At 43.4% G+C, this 17,160-nt stretch overlaps 1 protein-coding gene across 1 annotated transcript; it reads left to right on the top strand.

Moving 5' to 3' along the window:
• Positions 1 to 10,634: 10,634 nt before the first annotated feature.
• LOC139666176 (uncharacterized) lies at positions 10,635 to 16,852 on the top strand. The gene is made up of 4 exons (XM_071545300.1): positions 10,635 to 10,709; positions 13,340 to 13,391; positions 14,099 to 14,221; positions 16,738 to 16,852. Exons 1-4 carry the CDS (start codon positions 10,675 to 10,677, stop codon positions 16,795 to 16,797), a joined length of 270 nt encoding a protein of 89 aa, XP_071401401.1. The 5' UTR covers positions 10,635 to 10,674; the 3' UTR covers positions 16,798 to 16,852.
• The last annotated feature ends 308 nt before the right edge of the window (positions 16,853 to 17,160 follow it).

Here is a 17,160-nt window from a genome sequence, read left to right as displayed (position 1 = left end):
TTATTATTATTATTAGTAGTAGTAGTAGTAGTAGCTACTACTACACGGGATACTACTACTAGTAGTAGTAGTAGTAGTAGTACTAGTAGTAGTAGTAGTAGTAGTAGTATCCTGTGTTTAATGGATAGTTATATTATCCCATAGTCTAAATGCTGTTTCACGACCTTTTCTACCCTGGCAGGCTTAAAATTCTTAAGGAAACACTAAATCCTTGTAAATTTGCAAAGTTATTGAATATCGGCACAAAATATCAGCTATCGCCAGCTTCAATCCAAAAATATCTGTATGGCCTTTGAAAACCCATATAGATTGAACCCTTATATAAATAATTAAAAATGAGCCTCTCCCTCATATAAAAAAATAAAAAAAAACAATGTTAGGCATCCATATAATGTTAAATACAAGAGCCAAACCCATCACTGCACGTTTAAAACTTTTATCGCTGTGGATTTTAAACAGCAAGCTGGAATGAAACAAATGTGACTTTTTATCACCGGCACTTGTCTGTGCGTGCGTGCGTGCGTGCGTGTGTGTGTGTGTGTCTGTGTGTCCCTTACGCAAAAAACCCTACAGCAATCCTATAATACATCTTAGAAGGATACTACACAAATATCAAAGCAAAGCCATAATATTTTTCTAGAGGCTCTACAGGAATATTATAAGAATATTATAGTGATATCATAGGAGATTATAATGCTACATAGTAGGATAAAGTCACTATAAAGTTACTATTGCGTAGATTACCTCAGATACACAATTCCCTACATGGGAAAATCATAGGAATAGGGATATTATAGTGATGCCATGGGACATAGGGAACACAAACTATAGACTATCTGTAGCTAAGTATGATAAGAACACTATAAACTCATTGTTGAGTACTACAGGAATATTATAGTATCATGGTGATACAATGGGAGATTTACAAATACCCTCAAGGTCACTATAAACTCACTAGTGAAGACCACAGTCACACTAGAAATATTATAAGAATATTCATGTGATATTATAGGAGTTTTTTTATAATGCCATAACATACGATAAAGTTACTCTAAATTCATTATTGAGTACCACAGTCGCACTTTAACTCCCCACAGGAATATTATTGGGGTTTTTCGCTAGGGGTCTGGTTATGTATTCGGGTCGGCCCATGAACGATGGAAGCGCGCTCCCGACACTTCAGGTGAATGGGGAGAGAGGGAAGAAGAGGAGCGGGTTACGGTTCACTGTGCGTCGCATTGAAAAGGAACAATTAGAGGAAAAATGAGTTGTGTTACATCGCTTGGGGCTCATGTTTTTATGACAACATATCTACTCTTCGTGATGGGATGCGTTGCGCAGAAAGTAAGTCCTGTTGTTGTTATTTGTTAACTGCAAAAATAATTCACAAGCTAAGTTACCTCTAGCCCCGATGAGTGCTTGAGTGTATGGAGAGAAGAGTCTGCCAACTTCCGTTCAGAAATCTAGTAATTTAATAATTCACTACTTGTCGGCAAACGTACACACCTCGTAGAACATGACTCAATGCATTTTATGAATCAATACGAGCCAGTCTTCAGTTCGGCATATATCCAATAGAGATAGCAGCACTAACTTCAACTACATTTTCAACTTTTAGAACCGGTACGGTTGTTATTCCCACAATCTTCGTTCACCAAAATACACCGTGGTGGGCGGGAGCGAGCAATATGAACCAATTCTAAAAGTTGAAATTTTATTGCAATAAATGCTGCTCGGTGGATTAGATATTTGCCGAGTTTACCAGAAGACTTCAACGACCGAGAAAACGTCTTAAGTGACGTTTTACGAAGCATACACGTTTGGTGATGAGCGATGACACATCAAATTGACAGAATGCTCAATGAAGTTTGGCGTGACATGTCTTCAAACAAGACAGAACGGAACGTGTCGGGGCTAAGTTACCTCCTGGAAAAAGCGCAAGGTCTCGCCGTCAGCTCAGCCTGCTGCTTATGAAGTTGCGAAACTTGTGCGGGAAGAAACAAGTTATGCATAAGGAACTAATAAAAATAGTCCAACTTTTTTAACTCAGATTAAATTGACCTGTGGTTTTGGAGAAATGCAAGCCTGGACAACATTCATGTGAAATCAATACTTCCCAGGAACACGTTTGTACTTGTCCGCCTCACGTTTCAACTACTGTAAATTAGCAAAAATGATTGTTTTTAAAGGTCATTTGCATTTCGAAAGGGAGAAGCTCGAGCTCAGTGTCATTTACTTGAGAAAAATAGCCCCCATGGCCATATGACGAATCCATGTACACTAAAATACACCGCCTATTACCTTAAATCATGCTGATATTTACTGTATTGTATGTTTGCGTCTGCCTTTCAGCCAACAAGGATTTGAGGCAGTTTAAACGTTTACATTTCACAGCTCTGGGGTACATTTTATCCTCTGAGGCTTTCAAAGGGATGTTTTGATGGCACAGGCATGTTTTGATGTTACTGTAGGACTTCACAGAGTTGGGGAATGGCATGCCGAGTCCAAACTGCTGAAATGAGAACCACATTGAGAACATGTTAACCTTATGTTCTACTCTCATAATCATTGAGGCAAATTCCCAAGCATTTCCTCTGACATGCGTGGAGTTCATGATCAAAAGTTGCCACTGATCAGCCGACATGCAAACACTGAGTCACTCTATCATTCATGTTAGACTTGTTTTAGCTTCTCCTGGATACCTGTGCCATAACCTTAACTAGAAACGCAGGACTTGTTGGATTACATTACATTATCATCTTGTTGGCTATCCGGTAGCCAGGAACAGTAGTGTTTGTACTTGCTCTTGAAGAAAGGAATAGTGATGTCTCACTGCCTAGAACAGGAAAATAGTAGCTAGAGTAAGCCTCCGTGAAATGGGATTTGATCACCACCATGTCATATCTGTCCCTATCAGTTTCACAATGTCTTTGACAGTGTTTATCTAGCTGCCCCAATTGGGAAAGGACCTCACTAATCTACCTTGTTAGTACAAACTGTGGTGGAAAGCATCCTTTAAAGGTGAACACCTCTCAAACTGGAGACATCCTGTATGTTTTTGATCTGGTCTGGGACATTCAAATCAATGTTTGTGAACAGCAAGCAGAGACTTTATACCTCCAGCTTTTACACCTGAAGTTTGAGTCTTAGTTTTCTTGGTTTCCAGATTTGGGGGAGAGTTGTGAGAAGTGCTCGTAAATATTGATTCGGCTGCTGTAGACCATAGGGAATAAAACAGATCAATTCTTAAATATAGTGGGGTTCCTCTTTAATGTTTCAAGTACTTTCCTCCCAAATCTAGTCTTAGAATCTTTGTGGTGCGGCATCCATACAAGAACCTGCGCCACATGCTCAGTTTTCTCTTTTGATTTCGATTTATGTGTGACACGATACAATGTCCCCATGTGAGACAGTGCCTGGTGTCATGACAAACAGATTACCCTTGACACAGATCTCCCCGAGGACATTAAGACCACACTTTTGACCAGGAGAAGCTCTGAGGCTTCCACCTGTCAAGAGTCGTCCTCATCCGCTGATGGAGAATGGCGGCTCAGCAGCGCAATTCTTAGAACTGGACAACAAAAGCCCTTGGTATATTGAATTGTCAGCGTCCCCAGCTTTAGTTTCTGTGTGCATAGGGTGCTCACTATCTTTGCAATTATCTGCCTGAGGGGGCACTGTAAATGATGGCTTTGTCCTCCGCTCCCCTTTTGTATTAAGTTGATTTTTGGAACAGCGTAAACAAGCTTGGAATTTATTCTATCCCCTCAAAAAAATGGGAGGCATCCAAGTTTGTCAGTCCACAATTCAGCAATGTGGACAAGGGAGAGTGAATTTGATCTTTGTTTTGTTGCTCCGCTCTGTCTTTCGGATGGTTTTGCTTGCTATGCAAGGAGGGAACATTCAGCTCTAATTGAGGAGTTGTGGGACCCCAATGAACTGTGAATTCACTAATTCCTCCCCTGAATTAGTCCGTCAACAGATACACACAGAGTCTGTCAACAGATAAACATGTCAGCATGTGTCAGTAAGCTGCACTGTGACTTTAAATGGGATGGGATGAATGGCCAGGGCGAGAGAGTGCGAGATGGAGAGGGAGTGAGAAAGGGAGAGTGAGAGAGAGAGAGAGAGAGCTGTTGGTGTTGTCATGCTGCAGGATTGGGCTCCACAATTAATTGAAAACAAATTTCAGTTGCAATTATGGCTATTGCAATTTGATATTGTTAAGAGTTACAATTGTTTTTCACAGGAAAAGGTGTTCAGGTGGCCTCCTGACACTAGAAAGGCTGAACCACAGTCAATTGATGGCTATTATGAATTTTGTTCCTCCATGATTTTTCTTAGACCCACTTTCTGTACAAACCAGTTGTTACATTTTCAAATAAAAATAGTAGTTCTAGCTACATTTGTCACCTTCAATTGATGGCTTCTTGGATTTTTTTTACCCCCAAAATCCATTGGCCTTTCTAGTGCTATATAAGGTGCAGAATCCTCAGCCTTCAAATCAAATTGAACATTACAATATATCCTTCACTGTACTGAAACAAAGCAAATCCTGCATTGGCATCTCATTTTTGTGTGTGTGTGTTTTTGAAATTGCATGCATCGCAGGTCATATTCCAATATTCAGGAAAAAAAACATGATTTTTGTCTGACTTATTGTCAATACAGTGCAGCCTGTACTGGAGGGGGGGGCTTGTCTCTGAGGTGCTGCTGAGAGACTAATTATCATGGATGCATTCACTGGATCGCATTCCAAAATCTGGAAATGATTTCTCCCAACTGGTTGAAACCACCGTGGAGATAAGGTCGTGTTTCACCCACAGGGCTCCGCGGGCCCGCTTTAACAGCCGCAGCAGCAGCAGCAGCAGCCGCTCTCTCTAGAGGAAATATGTTAATAGGCTTGCACCACAAACATGGAAGGGAGAGAGCCCCCATCTGTGTGTCCACTTGCCCACCCAGTCGCATATCTGTGTGAGTCGGAAGGACCCCAGCAATAATAATTCCCAGCATTCCACTTTTTCCGCGCGGGCCACAGGGGAATGTCCCGTCCCCGGCACTGTAAATAAAATGTTGATCAAACATGCACACGGGGCTCAGAGAGGAAGAAGCTTTTTTTTTTTTTTTTTTAAACACTTTTTCACAAGTCACTTATGATGCACGCAGCGATGCAAACGTGCTGAGCCAGCGCAGCGGTGGCCAACGAGGGCGACCCTAGGAATGCCTGGGCTTAATCAGGCCGCCACACCAGTTGTTTGTAAACTCACCCTGGGTGAATGCGCGGCCACTGACATGAGCCCACCAGGAGAGGCGTTGACATCACAGGGGAGATATGTGATAAGTCCCGGGCTCGAGTATCAGCGCTTTTCACAGCTGTGGAGAATGACCTCAAGGGGCCTCTTTTCAGCCACCGCTTAAGGGTTTCTGTCTGTGTATTTGCAGAGTGATGATGTATATTCCACTGTCTGCCATATGCACCGACTGTACCAATTATTAGGGGCATCTTCCTGATATTGAGCTGCAGCCCCTTTTGCGCCATCCACATCTCAACTGTCTCAAAGCTTAAAAATCCTTCTCTAACTCGTCTGCCACTCTACATCTTCTCCTTTGTGATTGGTAGAGAGTTAATAAGGGAAATCACTGCGGGATAAAGGCTTTTACCTGGAGTGTCCCTAATATTTTGTACAGTCAGTGTACCTCGCACTGTCCACCTGCTCTGTATGTGAGGTCATGTGTGTCAGCGTGTAAGATGCCCCTATATGTTGCTGACTGACTGCTGGAACGTGCGACTGAATTGTATTCATTATTTTCCTTGTCATGTTTTTGGTCTCAGGTCTCAATCTGAGTGAGACTACCTGATCATATAAAGTATAAATTGAGGTGGAAAATTAATCAATGCAGGTAATTTTTTTTTTTTTTTTTTTTTTTTAGTGAACACATTTCTGACCGGTCCAAGGTGCTGTAATACCTTGATTACAGTCGATAGTTGAGAATTTGAGTGTGATCGTAATGCATCCTGAGTGGACTGGTGTTGCCGAAGCGCTAGCCTGTGAAGCAGTGTCACTTTTCTCCTCCAGTAAACAGGGCTAGTGAGGATCCCTGCCCCCTTTTGAGGGGCCCGCCTGCCTGTTTATGAGCCAGTCCGGGGCTGTTTGTGCATGAGAGGGAGTGTGTGAGTGTGTGGGAGCGTGTGTGTGTGTGTGTGTGTGTGTTAACAGTACTTCAGCAGAGTTACAGAGTTTTTGCCGTGGTGTCGTCAGCCTGGGTGGTTCAAAAATTTCCCTGTTACAGGGAATAGTTAAGTTAGACTGCAGTTTCTCTTCTCAGTAGGTGTTTTGTAAAATTAAGGGGGTGTTGATTTTTTTTTGTCTTGAAGCTGACAAACTACAAAAACCTATATAATACACAGTGAATGTTAAAAAGATTATTGTTTTTTATAACAAATATAAGCAGGGATGTGTTATTTAAAAAAAAACAAATAATATAATGGGAGAATATTATTTTCCTTCTCTTTTTTTTCTTAGCTTTTTTTTTGTTCCTGATCACATCCCAAGTGATTTCTGTTTCTGTTTGACAAAAGTTTCTGTTTGACAAAAAATGTTGGATGAATATCATAATGACAGAGTTTTACAGAGCATGCAATGTCTCCCTGCATATCCATTTTAAAATCTATAAATTTTTTAAATATGCACAAATAGATCTGGCACCATATTAACAAATCAGCTCCACAGCATTCATAATTCAAACATAATTTCAGTGTAATAACATGTACCTCCATGGTAATTACACAGACTTATGGAATGTGATTGGATACAGCTTCTTTTTACGTGGTGACGCAAAATGAAAATTATAGAACAATACCATTTGTTAGGGGCCCCCCAGTAATGACAGCAGCTGGTCTGATGTTTCACTGAACAAGTCATTCCAGACAATTATGAACTTGGTTGATCTACTTCTGTCCAGGGAAGCCCCTGTCAGTGGCACAACTGAGGCACCATGACCCGCAGGCTCTTATGTAAACTTCCAGCTTGCCTTGTACTTATTAGCATCACTTCATTAAAATATTATCTGCCGTCCCCGTCGTGGAGTGGCTCCCCAAAACGGCACTGCGGCCCATTGTTTCGCCATGAGAAAAGGCATCCCTGAATAATTAGCGGCCTGCCAGTGGAGCGGCCTGTGATGTAACAGAACTGAGATGTTTGGCATTATAAGAATGTCCCATTTCCATTCGACACTGTGGCACTTTGGAGGCCCTTTCATGTGTAGTCTAGCATGCACATCACAGGGCGCTGGGGACCCCCCGACCGCCTCGTCCTGGTGGGGGAGATGACACACTCTCTGTCCGTGACACAGTTCTCTTTTCATCCGATGTGGTATTCCACATGGTCTGTATCAAGAGACTGTTTATTCCAAGATGAGCCTCGTTTGCAATGTACAATTTCTTTAAACTGTCATTTAACCAGGTAGTTCCACTGAGATGAAAAGTGTTCCATCAAGATAGACCTGGCCGAGAAAGCAGCATCGTGACAAAGATAGAAGTTCACACAACATGCAACAATGTCCTATCAGCACTGGTCATTTTTGCTGTGAAGGCGGACCCATCGTCCTTTTCTTCCCCCTATCATGCCCCCATATTGTATAGTGGTTCCCCTCTTTCTATAGGAGGTTGCGCAACCTCGTCGCAACACTGCAGAATAACACCCAAAATTGGCTTACTCCCTCCAACCTCGGAGGGAATGGCATTTGGCCAGTTCAAATGTCATCCATGTAATTCTGTGCTGTAGCACATGAATTTCTAGTAAGTCGGAGGCTCCTGCAAGTGAACCACGTCATGCTGTAATGCAGTTGTGCCTCCAAATGTCACTTGAGAAAAACAGATTGAAGTACAATGTGTCGTAAAGGACTTAAAAATGACCTGAATTTACATCAATGTTGTTCAATTCAGAATTATTAAAATTAGTTATCCATAGTTAGTTAGTTATTGAAAGTATTGTTTAGTGGGTTGAGTAAACATTTCACTAACATTAATGTCACTAATCACATGTCACAATCAGCACTGTCTTTGGCATCATTAACTAGTGATAATGGTGAATGTAATTAAAGATAAAACACCCTATGGCTTGTACTGTAGTAAGCTGTTTAGTGATGGTACTTCTCACATACAGGCAATGTAGGTCTATCTACTTAGTTTTGCTTTACATTTCTTGGAAAGCATGGGAACTGGAAATCCTCACTTGCGCTGCGTCATGTGTTTAAGTCTGTGTTATTTCTCAACATACTAACTAAAACTGCTGATATCATTGGTCATTGATCTGCTTATGTAATTTAAATAGTTCAGGAAAAGGGCGGTCTTGTAAGGGGTCAGCAGTAAGCCGACTGTTGCCTACTAAATTATTCCTGTACAGCATGGTTGAACGCAGATGGTAATTTTGATCTTGATGTGACTGCAATTTGGGATTAAAATATATTAAAATTCAACATGTGTTTGTTCTGAAGACTCCTTAAATCCCAACAGAACTCATCTCTCTCCTGATGTGTTTGAACACACACACTGGCACAAGCACACATGTAGTTACTTAAGTTACATATGTCTTACTGCCCTCTTTGCACTCTTTGACCTCCAGTGTGTCTGTAGGAGTATGCTGGCCTGGCTGTGAGGCTGTCAGCTGTATCAACTATGGAGAGGCCTATCGGTTTGATCCTGAGGACCTGGGGGCAGAGCAAGTGGTCCTCTCCTCCGGTCATGATTGAAAAGTACATCTAGATTTTGCTACTTAAAATAAACTGTGCAAGGAATGCCTTTGATAAATGCATGCACATGGGGAGAGATGGCCCGTGGAGCAATCAAAGCGCCTGTCTGGCTCCGTACACCCCGACTTCCCCTGTGCCCCCGTTGCCCTCGACCCCCCCTCCCATCTCAACTGCTTTCTCAAAGCAGGCTCCTATGCTCTTGAGTCCAGTCCAGAGCACTAGTGCCGCCCGCGGGTGTTGGTTTGTTACCTGTCTGGTGGTGCGCTCTGCCAGTCTGGGTCATTCCCACAGTCCAGAACTGAGGCCAACAGGAAAGCTCATAAACACACAGGCCCCCTACAAAGGTCTGGTCCTGAGCTCCATGGCCCAGCCACACATCTGCCTCTGCTTAGGCCCCAGGTCCCCCTACATCCCCACACACCTGGGAAGAATTACAGCCAGCATGTTTGAAGAAATACCCTCCCCAGGGTTACCCGAGCCAGCCGATACAGGCAAAGCACAGGCTTTGATATACTGGCAGAGCAGCAGGGTTGAATAGTTCAGCTTCAAGCTGGTTTACGTCGAGGCAATCAGAATGCAAGTCGAGTGTATTATTTGCTGATAGGAGCTTTGGTGACTACAGTTGACATTTTGTAAACCAGAGAGCTTAAACAGTAGGATGCGATTATCCAAAAACACGGCTCATGTCAGAATTGCAGCTTATTGTAACATAACATAATGCTGTAGACTATCCAAAGTGCCTTACAGTATCATGAATGAATATTTTTAGCATGAGTGGCCCCAGGGGGATGGAAACCTAACCCTGGCAGTGTTAGTGCCAGGCTCTACCTATTGAGCTATATAGGCCATTGTAGTTGGCAGTGGAAAACAGTGTAAATGCCTAAAATGTAAACGTGAAATATTTTATTCTTTGAAATCGGACACAATGGAAGTTAAATAACAGTGGTAAGATTTTCCAGTTATGACACAACTAACTTCATCCAACTCGTATTGCAGGTGTACTTCGACTGTGGTGCCAAGGTGGATGTGGTGGATGTCCAAGGCCTCATTCTGTCCCCTGGCTTCCCCTACAACTACTCTTCTGGGACGCACTGCATCTGGCAGTTCTTTGTGCCGGTCGATTACCAGCTCATTCTGGAGATATTTGACTTTGACGTGTTTGAAAGCCATGACTCCGCTGCACAGTACGCTGCTATCTCTAATTTTGAAGAGGACGAGGCAGGCGAAGAGATGACTTTCACTCCCGGCAGCTTAGCTGCAGATGAACCTTCACCATCAGCTAAAGATCCCATCCCTCGGAGTGAAGGGGACACCTTAAAGACGCTGCAGTCCTCCCAAGACGGTGAGGTCAAGCAAGTGGTGGTCCAGGAACAGTCCACAAAGATGGAGATTGCCAAAGTCTCCAACTCTGCCAAAAGATCTGCAGATGCCTCCTCTGAGCTAACCTCTGCACCTCCCCCTTCTCTCCTCCTCATACCTGGGGCTCGGCCTCCCGGAGACATGGCCGCCAACTCTGCCTCCTCCTCTCTCCTCAGGGGAGAGCTCAACCCCGGCCCCGCCCCCGAGGCCACCCCCGCTCCGCCGCGCCCCACCGACACTCCGGCCACGAGCCCCGAAACCCAGCAGTCGGTGCTGGACGCCTGCCCCCACGACGTCCTCTACATCTCCGATCTCATCACCTTCTCCTCCAGGTTCTGCGGGTCCAACCGGCCCCCCAGCAGCCAGCTGGTGTTCGGCTCTAGCCAGGAGATGGTGGAGGTCATCATGGAGCTCATCACCACCACGCACTGGGGCCGCGGCTTCGCCCTCCTCTTCCACTACCACAATCTGACCGAGCCGGGCGGGGGGCGGCACGCCTTCGCTCCCACAGCCAGCAAGGTAGACTCTCTCCTGGCTGCCGTGAGCGGAGCTGCCTTCTTCGCTATGATACTTACTAGTGCCCTCTGCATCATTTTCAGGTAACGGCAGTAGGGCTGGTAGTAACAAAATAATACCTACTGATATGGTTGTGATACTTAGCATTGATTTGAACTGTCTCACATCAGTTAAGGCAAGGGAAAGGTGATGGAAAGCTTTAAAATGTTGGATTCTTGTATCTTGAAACTCAAATGGGGGAAGGGGGTGGGGGGTTGCTCCAAAACAGAGTACAGGCTGGAAAGTGGCTAGAAATCTCAGAAGCTTGCCAAGTAATTGTTAAATCATTGGTTTTGATCAACAACCCTATCAACCCCCCACAGATATATTATAGTCATTTTGTGGTATGGGACAATAAAAATCTTACTTATTGCCCCATTTACCAGGTGCAGTGGATTAAAAAACAGAAGGTAACAGTTGGGTTATAATGCATAATCACTTAGAATGTATGATTCAGTCTTGTTTTTTGCATTGTATGAAATACAAACCATGAATGCCCCTTCAGCGGAGTCCTCAGAAACGATCTCCTGAGAAAACTCACAAGTCCTATCTTTGATTTCTCCCATGAATGAAAATGAGTTAGTCTGTCAGTAGGTATACACAAACACAGACACACACACGCACACACACAGTCCCACGTACACAGTCACCAGTGTGTTGTGTTGACTCAGCTGGAAGCCTCAGTCCCTGATGTGGTGACCCTTGGTGATTAGTTGGGTTTGGCTGCAACCGCGCGGCTTCCTTGATGTGGAGCATTCTCACCATAGACAGCAGGGCATTCAAGGTACAGCACCTGGCATCAATTCCGACACACAAAAACACAGAGGCTGCATGAGAGTGAATGGGCGGGGGAAACGGGAAAACAGGGACAACAAGGAGAAGTAAAACTCAATGTGTCCTCCGAGTTCGGTACCGATACCATCGGTTTGCTCTCATCGCGCAAGTGCACCACATCAAAAGGTGTCATTTACAAATTGTTCCCTCTGTCCATCCCAGGGGGAAACGAACACAAGCTGAGGAGATAAGTTAGGAAGTTTGTAATCCTATCTGCTCTGACAAGATCACTGTTTGACCCTACTGGTCCAGATAGACTCACAATCAAGGAAGGTTCAGATTTGCGTCGGTCTCTGTAATTGTCTCACTGTGAGAAGCACGGCACTGTTTATTATGATTTGTGTTAATCTCAAATAGATTTTGTCTATGTTATAAAATCCCTACTATGCTCAAGAGTACAGTTTTACAGCACGCTGCACTGAACTGCAGCTCAGCGTCTCCAGCTCTTCTGTCGAGCACAACAACACCGCTGGTTCTCACTTTTAATGACGGGGAAATTGGAAACACGTGTTCAATAAAATGAAAGTGTAATTAGCAAGAACAACAACACAAGTCATTAGGAAGCCAGGGAATGCGTTACCATGAAACGTCAAGCTCTTTAGTAGCTTTGGTAGCTGTTTTTTGGATTGTTTTTTTTCTTCAATTGTTCCCAGTTCATTTAAATGAGTTCACAGAAACCACTGGAAAACAACTAGCCTTGCGAGCCAGGCGAGATCTCGCATGTTAAACACAGCAGTGAGAAAACAGGCGTAGGTAGATGAGGATTACAGGGGGGATAAATTCATTCAGTTGTAAGAGTAATATTTAATAGGTAGGTCAAGTGTTTTTGTACACTTCATTGGGTCTTATGTAGTCAAGAGCGGGACAGAAACGAAGGGATGCACTGATGCTGGTTTCAATTACTGGGAGGATACCAGGATAAAATAGGGAAGTGGAATTGGTAATTTCCCCAATTGTAAAAAGAATTCCAATACCATGAGCTGCGTGTGACACGCAATACTCCAAAGAGTCTTAATTTTCAGTGTTTTTCCCACAAATAGAAGGAAATCTGTATCTGCCTGGTGGAAAATGAATGAATAACACTCTCCCTTCCCTCATTAAATATTGTCAAAGTAAACCTTAAGCAAGACACTTAACCCACAGTAGCTCCAGTGACGCTGTTCAGTGGCCACTAGTGGAAGACTGTAAATATTTGTAACCATATGAATGTGAAGCAGGGAGGGGAAGAACAGCAAACTGTACCTGGATGTAAATACTGTAGCTTTTTCTCCTTATTTTTGTCCAAATACCTCAAACTAACAGTCTAAGCCTTTTCAATAAAAGTCTTGGATATGATCAATATGATCAGAATTTGTTGTCAGGCAATATTTCAAGTGCTGGGAATGAGTATTGGCAGTGGAGAAAGTAGTATTGGTGCATCCCCGCAGGAAAGATTAATGCATAAGAATGACAACTCGGCAACAACCAGGATGTGAACTCCCAGACTTGTGGCGTGTGTGAATGCAAGGTTGTGGTGCATCCCGCTCCATCGTCCAAGCCCACAACAGAGCAGCTATTGAGAGAAATAGCCACGGGTATGTTGGAGCTATTAGTATGGAGTGAGGTGGTTACTGACTATGTCAAGAAGCTCACAATCCAGCGCCGTTGTATGCGATGATGTCCATTTTTACATTTTTGGTCATATTCTGAACACAAGAGGCAATATGTACTCTTAAGAAATCCTGCCAAAAGTGGAAAAACCAAAAAAAAAAAAAAAAAATTGGAGGATATTCATAAAAGTTGGTTTTCAGATATGTCTGTAATTATAAACTGAAACGCTGTGGTGCTTTATGTTTTCCAGACCCAAACTATGTCCAAAAAGAGCCAGCTCCTGCTCGTCCAGCAACTCTGAGGTACACATAGTACTGTATAATCTCTCTTCCCATTGCTCTCTCCCTTTCTCTCTCTCTCCTCTCTCCATTTGCCCTCTCTCCATGTTGCTCTGTCTTTATCTTTCTGTCTTCATCTGTCTCTTGCCTCCTTTGTCTGTCAGACATTCCTCTCAAGGCCGGGGATCACAGAACATTTCCTTCAATATGCCCCCCCCCCCCCCCCCCCAAACACACACACACACGCACACACGCTCAGGTTCACAAGGGGTCATGCAGACTTGAACAAAGGCTGATCAGCCTAATGATGTTCCAAAGAGGATTTTTTTTAAGAGAATAATTTGCATTGTAGAATTATCAATTGCGATACTCCCTCAGACTTCATAAATTGTCATTAAGGAAGGACTTTGTAATTTGAATTGTCATTGAACTTGTTTAGCTTTATCGCTATGAGGAGGATGAAAAAGGAGCTAAAATATGTTGGATTGGATAAACACAAATCCTTGCAACTGATTGACTATTAAGTCTATAACATCCCTCACGTCTGAATATTGATGACTTCATAGCCCTGGAGTTGTCTTTTTTACCAACGTAAAACTTGATTAACGACTTGCTATCCAGTATATCTAAACAAAATATCAGGGTAATGAAACTAAGTCAATTCAATTGGGTGCCCTGATAAAGCACTGCGGGTAAACGCTCCCCCTGAATGGCATGGTGCTGTGCTGCAGGTGCCGGAGGGAGTCCAGAACACGGGGCTGAAGTCAGTGAGCTGCAGCTGGTCGCTGCTAATCAGACCGACCTGGAGGCCACCGCAGAGCAGGACAACAACAACCACAACCTGCCACACGCAGGTGGGGAGACACACACACACACACACACACACACACACACACACACACACACACACACACACACACACACACACACACACACACACACAGACATGGACACATGCAGCACACACAGAAGGGATAGACTGATATATTGGTTTGCTGATATTGACTCAGTGTTGTTCACTTCTGATATGATGATATGATGCAGTTTGTTTGATTGCATATTTATTGTATAACTGATCAATATGACACTGGTTGTCTATGGGAAGCCCTTAACCTGAATTTTGATTGGATTCTACACAAATATGCATGAATACATATTATTATTATTATTATTATTAATATTACTGTTACTGTTATCCTGGAGAGTTTTAGTGTCCCATGATAAAAGCTGTTTCAGAAGCTTTTCCACCCTGACAAGAATAAAATTCAGGGGAAAACACTGAATACTACAATTTTTCTATATATATTGATTTATTTTGCATGACAGTGATCACATTTAGACATGTTGAATAGCATGCTTGCGTGCTATTGAGTTTGTGCTGTTGCGTGCGCACACACACACACACACACACACACACTAACACACTAACATATGGACAAATGCACGCAGATACAGAGACAGCTGGGCACTCGCTTAGCCTTACACAGTTAAGTTCTTACAATTTTATAGTCTGTTGACAGCAGACACACCCAAAATGTTTAAAAATGACAAAGCTAACATCATGACATGGCCGCAAAAATACAAAATAGACATTTACATTTGGCTCAGTAACGATTCAACAATAGGTGGTTTGGATGGGAATCTTCAAACTCATACTGCGCAGCTCTATGGCACTAACGCTGCTAGAATTAGGGGTTTGATTCCCACTGGAGCCACCCATGCTAAAAATGCATACACTCATGGCACTAAATGGTGGAAGCATCTGCCAAATGGCACTCGTTATGCCCTGGTCGCTGACGGAAACATTTCCCATTCACTTTTCCTAACTACTTTGACCTCCACCTCCGTGTTTCTCTCCGTCCCGAGTCTGAACTCCACCCCGCATCCCCTCTCCCTCTCTCTTCTTCTGCTGATGACTGAGGGGTGCCACTGGGCCGTTTGAGTCCTTTCCAACAAGGCCGATTAATGATTTAATTTGTCCCTGAACTGAACTTAATGTTTTTGGCATAATTGGGCCATTGTTATTGCGATTGCCTCAACTTAGGGCAGGGGCCCTACTAGGGTCTCATTAGAGAATCTTGTCAATCCCCAGGATACATGCGCACGCATGCACACGTGCACGCTGCCAACATGCTGATACACACACACACACACACACACAATAAAAAGGTTCCAATCAAATGATTGAAAATTAAGGCTTTAAAGTGGTCTGTGAGTTCCCTGGTTTGTTTGTGTATATTTGTTCATTTATTATTTTGGTGACTTGGTGCTAAGCACTCATTGCTATGGTGTTTCTGCACTGCTCTTCCCAGAGATCACCTGTCAATCACATAGTGAGTCCAGTACTGTGACATCTCGCTGCTCATGCTAACTACCCAGTTCTTCTTCTGTTTATTCATAACATAAAATGCATCAATTCCTGTGCAGCAGAGCATTTTTCCCTGGAAGAGCTACCAGACACCAGGTGTTAAGGACAGCAAATGTAAAAGCTTTTCATGAACTGGCTATAGGTTGAATGACCATTATGTTATATTAATCAGTGACGGAGAGTAGCAAAACCGACATTTACTTATATACAAATGTTGCAGGTTATTACTTCCATGTGAATATGAGTTGTACACATGAATGAAGAAACCCATTCCGGACTCCAGTGAGTCACTGAAGATTTCAATGGAAAAGAAAATTGCATTAGTTTTGTAGCAACACACAGGCTTGATCCGGGAACAATCCAAAGGCTTCTCTCTCTCTCTCTCTGTCTCTCTCTCTCTCTCTCTCTCTGTGGGTTGAACCCAGGCAGAAAGATTTGTGGGTTGTGGCATTTAACCCACAAAGCAGCCTGCGAGTAGTTGGAACAACAGGAGAGTACAGCCCCCCCCTCCCCTGTGTGTGCACCAGTCATGGTGTTACGAGTTTACACCAAAACACAGAGCTTATACAGTAAAGGAGTTGAGCGTAGGCCACTCTGCATGTCATTTCATTGAACCAGTGAAGCTGCAGTTCAGAATCATGAGCTATTCTACTATGGACAGAGACATCTATTGAGCTGCAAACAATGCATTGGTCCAGTGTAGGTTATACTAAAAAGAATGGGCTGCATGAAGTCAATTATGAGCATTAGAAAAGATACATTTTTGATGCTGAGAAGTGTCATAGTTCTGAATTTACACGATTGTACAGTACATACAACTAGTGCAAGACTGTGCAAATACTGTTTTGGCAGTTCCACTCTACTGACTAGGAACTGAGCACCAACTCATGAGCACAAGCGCTATTACAAGGAACGTCAATCAAATCTTCATCAATGGATCTTTCTTTAAACTACATGGTATACTCTGATCCCAATTTCGTCCTTTTACCTCTGTTTCCTCAGTCAGCGCTAGTGGTGACATTTCCCAAAATGCCGAGCTGGAGCTCTCCTCCAGCGGCCTGACTGAACTGGACCTCGGGACGGACGAGGTGTTCATCGTGTCGTCGGCCCCCAGCCCAAGCAGGTTACCCTTCTCCCCTCACACGGTAAGAAACGGTTGCATTTCATGCCAATACAGCTGCCTATGTTGTTTCTCCCATGCTTTAAAACTGAAAAATTCAGGAGCACAGAAAATCTGATCTGTCTAGGTGGGTGATCCCATGCACTACCGATTGCTCCAGAGAAGTCAATGCTATGGACATCTTTCCGAACATTTTTATTAAAGGCAATGGGGCAGTTCATTGCTTTGAATTGACCCAGTGTTCCTATTAAGACTGACACCGTTTTATTGGCGGGGGAAGGTGTCAAGGTCCAACTTAAAACTAT

The sequence above is a fragment of the Centroberyx affinis genome, unplaced genomic scaffold (genome assembly GCF_046629955.1).
Source record: "Centroberyx affinis isolate AG114_WGS23_722 - 3 ecotype Tasmania unplaced genomic scaffold, CSIRO-AGI_Caff_v1 ptg004852l_1, whole genome shotgun sequence".
Taxonomy (NCBI): domain Eukaryota; kingdom Metazoa; phylum Chordata; class Actinopteri; order Beryciformes; family Berycidae; genus Centroberyx; species Centroberyx affinis.
This window is presented reverse-complemented; position numbering and strand designations above follow the sequence as displayed.

Coding starts and splice junctions, on each gene's coding strand:
- LOC139666176 (XM_071545300.1), top strand. CDS start 10,675: ATGATACTTACTAGTGCCCTCTGCATCATTTTCAG. Junction 10,710..13,339: donor GCCCTCTGCATCATTTTCAG/GTAACGGCAGTA, acceptor TATGTTTTCCAG/ACCCAAACTATGTCCAAAAA. Junction 13,392..14,098: donor GCTCGTCCAGCAACTCTGAG/GTACACATAGTA, acceptor GCTGTGCTGCAG/GTGCCGGAGGGAGTCCAGAA.